Source organism: Octopus bimaculoides, chromosome 6 (genome assembly GCF_001194135.2).
Source record: "Octopus bimaculoides isolate UCB-OBI-ISO-001 chromosome 6, ASM119413v2, whole genome shotgun sequence".
In the NCBI taxonomy this organism is placed as follows: Eukaryota; Metazoa; Mollusca; class Cephalopoda; order Octopoda; family Octopodidae; genus Octopus; species Octopus bimaculoides.
Genome location: NC_068986.1, coordinates 9,443,993 through 9,454,417, shown reverse-complemented (window position 1 = coordinate 9,454,417; position 10,425 = coordinate 9,443,993). Strand labels below are relative to the sequence as shown.

At 33.6% G+C, this 10,425-nt stretch overlaps 1 protein-coding gene across 1 annotated transcript in view; it reads right to left on the bottom strand.

The window, feature by feature from the left end:
* The window catches only part of LOC106873546 (uncharacterized), a 63,201-nt gene that overhangs the window by 26,957 nt on the left and 25,819 nt on the right, over positions 1–10,425 (bottom strand). The window contains exons 11-12 of the mRNA XM_052968603.1: positions 9,960–9,992; positions 6,683–6,733 (exon numbers count right to left, since the gene is read on the bottom strand). Coding sequence (XP_052824563.1) covers positions 6,683–6,733; positions 9,960–9,992 — 84 coding nt within the window. The remainder of the gene's footprint in view (positions 1–6,682; positions 6,734–9,959; positions 9,993–10,425) is intronic.

The following is a 10,425-nucleotide window of genomic DNA, read 5'->3' as shown; positions in this document are numbered from 1 at the left end:
TATATATATATATATATATATATATATATATATATATATATGTATGTATGTATATATATATATTACATAGGTGAAGGTAAAAATAATAAATAACAGCTACTTTATGAAACCATAATGGATAAAAGAAAGCTACCCTCTTTAAGATTTAAATTCAAAAAAGAAAACTCAATGTTGCATGGTATTTAGGCCAGTGCTCTACTGTTTTCCCCTACTCCATTTGTTTAGCATTTCTAAAAAAAAGTGAGAATTTTAACTAAAGAGAAATGTGGAGTGATATTCATGGTGTTTTCTTTAACATCTGTGAAATGACCAGACGTTTAACTAGGTTTTCTGAGATGTTGATACTGCTATTCTTATGGTGCTCACCTCAATAATAATAATTTTTTCTACTATAAGTACAATGCCTGAAAGTTTAGGGGAGGGGTTAATCAATTACACTGATTCCAGAGCTCAATTGGTATTTATTCCATCAACTTTGAAAGGATGAAAGGCAAAGTCAATCATGGTGGAATTTGAGCTCAGATTGTAAAGATGGACAAAATGATGGTAAACATTTTGTACAACATGCTAACTATTCTGCTAGCTTTCTACTTTAATAACAATAATTTTATTAATAGGGGGAGGCAATAATTATATATTCTAACGACTTACAATTTACATAGTTTATGATGTTACAAGAAATTAAAATCAATAGAGAGACAGATCTCTTTGTCAGACTAATATTAATTAATATAATTAAAGAGTTAACAACATCCAAGATAATTTAGTCTGTAATTAAGTATTTGAAATATTTTAATGAGATTGATATGAAACAAGTCCATATAGTCTTTTATCATTTGAATGACTAACATTTTTGTCTTTGTAATAAAAACCAGTCTCTGCGACAGACATTGAAAGTCGCTCACAAAAATATTTCAGTTGACAAAAGTATATTGCAATCAATTAAAAAAATAAACATGTTATATAGATTCTGTGAGAGAAGGTATCTACTTGATATATTTACCTGATGCTCCTGGTATGTTTACCAAGATTATTACCTGGTATATTTACCTGTGTGGTCCTTGCAATTTTCTTTTCATTCCTATTCATATGAAAACCTTTGCTGTTTCCAAATATTTCTTCCTTACAAAAATACCTATAAGGTCCGTACATCTTTGAGTAGTGGTTCTCAACCTTTTTAATATCTGGGCTAGATCCAAAACCTGGATTATTTTGGGGGGTACACCAAAGAAAAATAAAACACAAGTCAGTTAAAGAAAAATCTATTTATAGAGGGAAGACCATCAAGGGCTGCTGGAAGAATGCTTGAGGGCTGCAGTTGAGAACCCCTATCTTTGAGAATTGGGCAATTATGAGTAAAGAAACAAACCCGTTCTTCTCCTTAAACTAAAGTCAAGAAGTAATTTACTTCAGCAAGTCAAATGCTATTTTTCCAAAAAATTTATTCCATTTTACCAACAGAAACATCTGAAGTGCAGCTAGTCTCTTCTGAAACAAAAATATTTAATTCTTTCAAGAATGAAATATATCAAACACCTTTTTCCCAATTTAAAATCTTTGAGATAGCCTTCCTTCATAACAATATTTCCCTCAATACCTACTAAAGGTTCCTGTCAGTATCCAAACATTAATTTGGTTCTTAACAGAATCTTGATGGAATACTAACTGGTGTCTACTCAGCCATTTTTCAAGATGTTACGGAGGTAGCAGGCTTAAGAAATGTTTATTGGAAAACATCTTCCATAGAATTCATTTTTTCCCAAGTGACTAAATTAATGGTGCCAGCCCAACTTTTCTTAGTTCATGGCAGGCACTATCTGCTACAGCTAAATACTTGCTATCTCTGAGACTCCCATGGCTATGCTGATGGAAAATCCCAGTGTTGGATAAAAAAAAATCACCAAAACAGAAAATTGTTATTAACTTTATAAAAAGTATGAGATTGATGTGAAACATTTTCATTTAAAAATGACTGAGTTGATTAAAGTATTATGTTGTCAGCTTTAGAGCCACAAACCTCACTGCTGATATTTCGATTTACCTTGGTTTAATGAGTTTGGCAATATATAGCAGACTTTCTGGTAAAGTTAATCTGGAAAGACTGTTGCCTTGTCTAACGAAATGTTTGTCTTTCATAAATTTAAACAAATTTCTAAATCAAGAAAGAATTAATTCCATCATTGAGTTTTATATTTACTCTCTCCTTGTCTCTACTTCTGCCATGAAGAGTGAGAAGAGTTTAATAATAATAATAATTATACATATATATATATATATACATATATATATATATATATATATAGGGAGCACAAAGCCAACTACTGATAGGAAGAAGTTCCTAACTCTTAGGTCTGATCTGTATATTCTTGAATTACGAAACAAGGATAACTTTTCTTGTTAGCACAACCATTTAAATTACAGGTTTGGTTAATTAAAGACATTAACTACCAGGACAATATTGTTCTATAATATCATCATCATCATCATTTAACGTCTGTTTTTCATGCTGGCATGGGTTAGACAGTTCGACTGGGGACTGGCAAGCCAGGAGGCTGTACCAGACTCCAGTCTGATCTGGCAGTGTTTCTACAACTGGATGCCCTTCCTAATGCCAACCACTCTGAAAGTATAGTAGGTGCTTTTTACGTGCCACCGGCACAGGGGCCAGAGGGGGCTGGCATCAACCATGATCGGATGATGCTTTTTACGTACCACCGGCTCAGAAGCCAGTCAAGGTGGTGCGGGCATCGGCCATGTTCGGATGGTACTTTTTACATGCCACCAGCACAGAATCCAGTCAGGTCGAGGGGGCTGGCATCAACCACGTTCGGATGGTGCTTTTTACGTGCTACTGGCACAGGGAACACAACTACAATTTCCATTTGATTGTGATTTCATTTCATTTTGATGTTGATGTACTTGACTCAATAGGTCTCCTCAAAAAAAAAAAAAAAGATCAGATTTGTAAAGAAATTGAAGTTTAAGCTTTAGGTTCCAATATTCAGTGAAACTAAATAAGAATTGACAAAACCAAAACTGAATTGGTTCTATTGGTCACAAAGTTGTCAAACTGGAGTAAAATAGAAGAATGTACTGTGTTATATTTTGTACCAAAAGGTATACTAGCAAAAAGAATTTTAAAAGATAAACTAAATTATGAAAACTAATTTAGAATTTCAATTAACAGTTTAGTTCTTTTGATACCAACCTGCATGGTGCTGCCCCTGTTTTTATGATAAAAAACTTCCTGTTCAAAACTTGATCTAAATTAAAATCTACAGAAATTTCATGCTAATTCATTTTTCAAACAGCAGCTAAATAATGGCAAAGTCATTTCAATTCTTCATTATTTTCAAAATTAATTGAAACAAAGACAGTGCATTTCAACAGAAACATGGTGACAAAAGTATTAATGAAAATTTTGTTAAAGAAATTCTATCCATCAAAATTGCCACGCAATTTTAGAGAGAAAATATTCACTAACATCTGTGACAGATGTCATACACTACTTTCAGAAAATAATTTCTAAATTTTCCTTTTTGTAAATTGATTTTAGCTGCAATTTGAGTTTATAATACCAAGAATCCAGTTTCTAAATGAAGAGGAATGGTGCAACAAAAGAACAAAAAAATCTGAAATCAGAAAAGGAATATCTTAGAGCAAGGATGCTTAATCCCCTTACAATTGCAAACAGCTGAAGGACTGCCTCAATATCTCTTCTCTCCAAACTGCTTCACCAAAAAGAAATTCTCATCATCATCAGACCTATTTAGATGCCAAAATGACTTTCAAAAGATGCCACAATTTGGTTTCAATTGACAAATGGACAAACACGAATGAAATATTTTGCAGAGTCATAAGAGATATTTTTGCAGGAAAACTGATGAAAAACAATGACAGTAAATGCCAAAATATAAATTGATCAAAAACATTAAACCCAAACTAAACAAAAATACCAGTCATTAACAACTAATTAATTGTAATTATCATCATGCAAAATAAACACGGCATCAGTTACAGAAACCAGTTTGGTAAAACAAACTCTTTAAAGATAATTTTTTTGTATAAACTGTATGGAGCAGCTGCTTTATCCATTTTTTACTACAGAAGCAATAAAAAACACAAAATTGAGGTCAGGAATTGGAAGCAACCCCAGACCCCCTGGACATAGCAGAAGGGAAGTTCTTCCAACGTCTACAGAAGAGTAACAGCATACATTCATTTCCACTTACAAAGAAAATTGAAATAAAATAAGTAAAATATGTGTTTGGATGCAGACATGGCCACTTCCATCGCATGGAATCTTTAACAAGAGTCTACAATGATGGCCTTGGGCTGACCAATACATGACAGGAGCTGGTAAGCCAGAGAACTGCACCAAGTTCCACTGTCTGCCTTGACAGGGTTTCTACAGCCGGATGCCCTTTCTAAAGCCAACCATTTTACAGAGCGGACTGGCACTGGTGAGGTGATCACATAACTTGCAAGACAAAGATCCCTCAGCTGAGATGGGAAAAGTGGTATTAAAGGAAATGGCTTTGTGCCAGGTGAGGAGAGCTTAGGATAGGGGCACAGAAACAGGTCTCTTGCTCTAGAGGAGATATACATGGTTACCCCAGTTGGAGAGAGAGAGAGAGAGAGAGAGAGAGAGATAGGAAGAGTAAGGGGCAGTGAGAGAAATGGTGACAATGTGCCAGGATGTGCTCTCAAGGTAAAAGGATGTAGATATAAAGGATTGCTCAGGGTATGTGAGTAAGGAGCTCATGTAGGTACAAAAGGGTGTGGGGAATGCAGTAAGAGATGAAATCATCATCATCATCGTTTAACATTTGTTTTCCATCATGGCATGGGTTGGATGGTTTGACTGAGGTCTGGAAAGCCAGCGGCTGCACCAGGCTCCAATCTGATCTGGCAGTGTTTCTACAGCTGGATGCCCTTCCTAATGCCAACCACTCCAAGAGTGTAGTGGTTGCTTTTTATGTCCACTGATATGGGGAGCCAGTCAGGCGGCACTGGCATCAACCACACTCGGATGGTGCTTTTTACGTGCCACTGGCACAGGAGCCAATCAGGCAGCCTTGGCATCAATCACATTTGGATAGTGCCTTTTATGTGCCACCGGCACTGGAGCCAGTCAGGGGATACTGGCATCGGCCACTTTCGGATGGTGCTTTTTACATGCCACTGGCACCAGGTATATAAAGATAGAAAAGAAGTGACAGTAATGATACAGTTAGCAGAGGGAGGACAGGAGAGAGGGAGAGAGAATTAAGAGAGCAGTGTTGGGCTGCAGCAGTTGGGAGGGGAGAGGCATACACACACACATTCTGAGTTCAAATTCCACCAAGGTCGACTTTGCCTTTCATCCTTTTGGGGTCAATAAATAGAGTACCAGTTACGCACTGGGATCAATGTAATCAACTTAATCCCTTTGTCTGTCCTTGTTTGTCCCCTTTGTGTTTAGACCCCTGTGGCCAATAAAGAAATATATATCTGCATGTTGACATTGCTTTGTAAAAAACAAATTCTGGTTTTGTTTGTCCTGTAACTTAGCAGTACAACAAACAGAGACTATTAAGCACCAGATTTAGAAATGAGTACTGCTGTTGATATGTTTGAGTAAAACCTTTCACACGTGACTGCAGTGCAATGAAAGCAAAAGAAAAGGCAGATCAACGTTTAGTCTCAGAATGTTGATACTATTGACAAGAAAGTGTAAAAAATAGCAGAAAATTAGTGAAAAACTAGAGAGATACTGTGCAAAAGGTTAAACAACAAAGGGTTCATTTCCACTGTGTGGTACCTTGGGCAAGAGTCTTCTATGATAACCCCAGGCCAACCAAAGTCTTGTGAGAGGATTTGATAGAAGGAAACTGAAAGAAGCCTATCATATATGTGTAGGTTTGTGTTTACATTTGGGCTCTGTGAGTTGTGAGTTATGAAAGGGTGTCAGTTCTTTTGGCCTATTAAACAACGCTTCAATATTATATTCATCTAACCCATGCTAGCATGAAAAAACAGACATAAATAAATAGTGTGAAACTTAGACCAACTTTTACTTAAGCAAATATGCAGCTGTTGCTCTCTGAAGACTGGGTTAGTAAGGAAAATAAGATGTTAATCAAGTGTCACAAATGGGTGCTGATTAAAGACTTATGATTAAAGACTTCATTGATAAAACAGATCACTGTTAACTAACACGAAACATCAGAAATTGATAAAGAAAAAATTATATATGACAGCACAGTAACGATAATGACATCATTACTATAATTAATAAAAGTATTATTATTGCAAACCCACAGAAACATCAATTCTGTTGAATAAGACAAACATTCTTCACAAACATTCTTAGTGGAACAGTCTTAACTACATTTTTTTAAAAAAAGCAGTGAGTGTGTGTGTGTGTGTTCTACTTGTTTGTTTTTTGTTGTTGTTGTAATATTAATATGAAATGTAATTTTAAAGTCATCAAGATTTTAAGTGATTAAAAATATTTGCATGCATAATTAAACTTATGATAAAACCATTTTAAGTTTTCTAAGATTGATAGATAAGCCCAAAATCTTTGACATACAAGAAACAGCTGCAAAATTAATCAGTTTACAAAAAAAAAAAAACTACACAAAATAGTTTTTTAAGTAGGAGAACACCATGCTTGAAGCTTCAACTCAATACCTACCAACAATAATTGGTGCCGAAAATTTGTCTTCTGATAAGAAAAAAAAGATATCTATATATATATGTATAAAAAGTGTCAGCTATTTTATACACAGCACAAATTATTGTGAGCATATTATATATATATATATATATATATATATATAGAAAAACAACTTAGAATTTAGAAATTTATTATAAGATTAAAATTTAATTGTAATGTTAACATTATTCCCTTTTTATGGCAAGTTTTACCATTCTGATACGGGTTGTATTGGTGAGCAAGACTGCATCTTACGATGCTTCTTCATCCTTTATCATCTCACTTGTGATGGTCACCAAAGTTGCCATATCGGATTTCTTTTCTTGTGATCTATCTTTGCAACAGAAACAATTCACCTCCACCTAGCATGCGCAACTTAATTAGGGCAGTCACATGGTTATCAGGAATATATATTCCAGGCCCACCGAATGAACACTGCTCACACACCCAAAATGGTAAATTTTCTTCCTAATAATTGTTCTTGTAGATAGAATGATAGAGTCTTGTTATACTTTGTTTCCAAATGTAACATACACACACCCAGACTGATATTGGAGTGTCAGTATAGAAATAGCTTCAAGTTTATATAATCTATAGTAATGACAATAGTAACAGATTCAACATAACGGACCCCAGTGATAACAACTCCCCCCTCCATACACCATTCTCTCTCCAATAACTGTTGACACCAATAAAACAGGCCTTGCAGAAGCTGCTGTTAGGCAACTGCTGTAGGTTTTTTTATGCCCACTCACTACCACTGTTGTACAGTATAAGATTTATAGAAATCTCAACCAAATGTCAACAAGAATAACACTTCTCTAAACTTTCCCTCTGCAGGTCATAGTCACAGCTGAAATTCTAAGTTTACCATTTAAGTAATAATACTTCACTACATCTAAAGAAATTATTCACTGCATATTATTATGCAGTGAAGTGCACCACTTGGACATTGTTTGCATGAAATGTAAAACAGTACATTCCTGTTTTTCCTTCTTTCTTGCATTCCTAACAAAACCATTTTTTTTTTTTTGGAGATTACACTCTATTGTCCTGGAAACTAACTAATTAGGAACCAACAACACAAGTCTACCCTTCCAAGGATTTTTCATGGTTCTTAACCAATTCTAAAATAAGACACCAGATGATCATCATCCAGTCAGATAAGCAGACCTCTTTTGCAACACTATGAAGTATTAAGATTAAGAAGAAAGGCTTGAAGATGAAGCTATTTCCTAACCTATTTTCCCCCCAGGCTCCACTATAACTTTCCAGGAAAATGTATGCCCCCACCAGTCGTTGGGAAAAAAACAACAACTTTATTTTTGATATTTTACATCAATTATTTACTACAAAAGAATCTATCAACGCTTTTATTAAGTACTGAATACAAACAAAAAAATGTACATTATTGACTAAGAAAAAAAAAAGCGAATCACTTTAATGAGAACCTTGTGCCTGGTGACCACAGCACCATGCCCTGCCACAATTTTCTCAGGCTCCACGTTGGGAACCACTGCATTAGAGGATAATTACAGTAAAACTAATTATTTTAACTCTAAACAACATCCTCTTGAAAACCCCATTCCTGTAATAATGCCATTACAGAACAATAAATTAACAGAGGAAGAGAGTAGAGTCTTCTCCCTTGCATTAGAGAGTTCCTTACTCCCTTCAAAATGAATGTGAACAAGGTTAGTATGAATCTTGTGACATCCTGTGTTTCAGGAGTAGTTGACTGATATAGTCTCCAAATGCTATTAGGTCTTACAGGAAGTTAAGAGTCAATAGACATTTACAATTTGAATAAATAAAACTAGATTATTTTGCATTTTTTTGAATTTATAACAATCCTTGTAAACTACGTCATGATATAATGTTCAACAAAAATTATTACCAAACAGCATTCTATGTAAAAATTGTCAAAAGCTTTCTCAGAAAAATTAAAACTGATAAAAGTGATTGCAATGTATGATAGTTATAAAAAATAATTATCAATATTAATGCAAGCAATCGATATATTTCTGGTATTTTTTTTATCAACTCCAGCCAGATTTAAACTAAAAAAAAGTAACTAAATTATATGATATTTAAAACCACAAGCATATATAAATACATAAATTTTGTAAAATGTTGTTAATTAATAAAGATAAATATTATTGATTTATTGTTTTGGCATCAAAATTTCACTGTCTTTGAATTATATCTAACTATATAAGAAATTTCAATACTTTTCATTGAAAATATATTTGAAGTATTATTATTGCTATAAAAATTTATCAAAAGTTCAGTATGAGAAAATAGTTACATAGATTATTAATTGATGTAAGTATATTTAAGAAAACCTTTAAACAATACAGATAAATTGGACAAAATATGTAAAATGATGTCAATAAATAAAGACAAGATGATATATCACCCTATGTAGATTGTTTAATGCTTTGGTTATATCTCAGAATAGTTTCCTTTAAGAATCACAATACACCAGAATGACGTGCCAATAATTACACTTTTTCTATGAACTACTGGGTTATTTTCTGTCTTGTATTTGCTAAAGAAATGCTTTCCCAAAATATAAAAGAAGCATTCAACATAGAGTGATATAATATCTTGTCCTTTGTCTTTATTCATTGACATCACCTTACATATCTTGTCTAACTTCTCATCTATATTGGTATTTTTTTTATGAATCAAGAATTAATGTCTAATTTAACAGCAACATTGCGAACTGGGGATAACAAAATATTTTAGATTATTGTTTAGGACTATATATATTTGAATATGTAGGTTTATTTATATTTAGAAAATTACTATTTGTAAATCTCACGAGCGATATTCAGCAACAGTATTTTGGAGTAAAGATTGTTTGCCAACATAACATGGCAGTCCTGATTTAGGACAAATGTTGCTGTAATTTAGCCCCAGGAGACATCATCTCCAGCTGGCTATAAGACATGATCTGTGTCCTTATATTTTTGAACAAGGGAATCTAGCACCCCAACTCAGCTCGAAACAATATCTGTGCATCGCGATTTCCAGGTTATTTCCCTTCATCAGCACAGAATAATTGTTTGGCTATTTATACTTAAATTATTTATATTTAAATGAAGATCTTTTGTAAACTGCATTTATAAATTTTGGGGTTGCAAGGTTCAAAGAGGTATTACAGTTGTATTTTTCTACGAGCTAATCAAATAGTATTAATCACTAGAAGCAAGTATGGTTATGAAATGATCAGGACTGTCTAGTTACGTACCATCGATATCAGCATCGCTGATCACTTCTTCAGCTGGAACAGAAATGGTACAGACTTCAGAAAAAATACAAAAATAAAAGACTTTTTTTTAGTTACAAATAAACTATTAATTACCATCAAAGATGATTGTTTTAAACAGAGCAAAGTACAATTGTTTCATCACTAGAAACCTAAGGGAATAGATTTGTTTAAATAATAAACAAAAGTTATGGTTTTTGATGTTTTTTCCTATTTCAGTGTGATAAAGTTATTGGTTTTCTCACAGTTGATACCAGAAAAACAAACCAGAGAAAACTAGAACCTATAAAGGTACTTTGAAAGAGCTTTGGGATTTGTAAGAAAACTTGGATAAGGAAATTCAAGAAAATGAAAGAATTACAGAAAAGGAAGGAAGAAACTTGGATAAGGAAATTCAAGAAAATGAAAGAGTTACAGAAAAGGAAGGAAGAAACTTGGATAAGGAAAT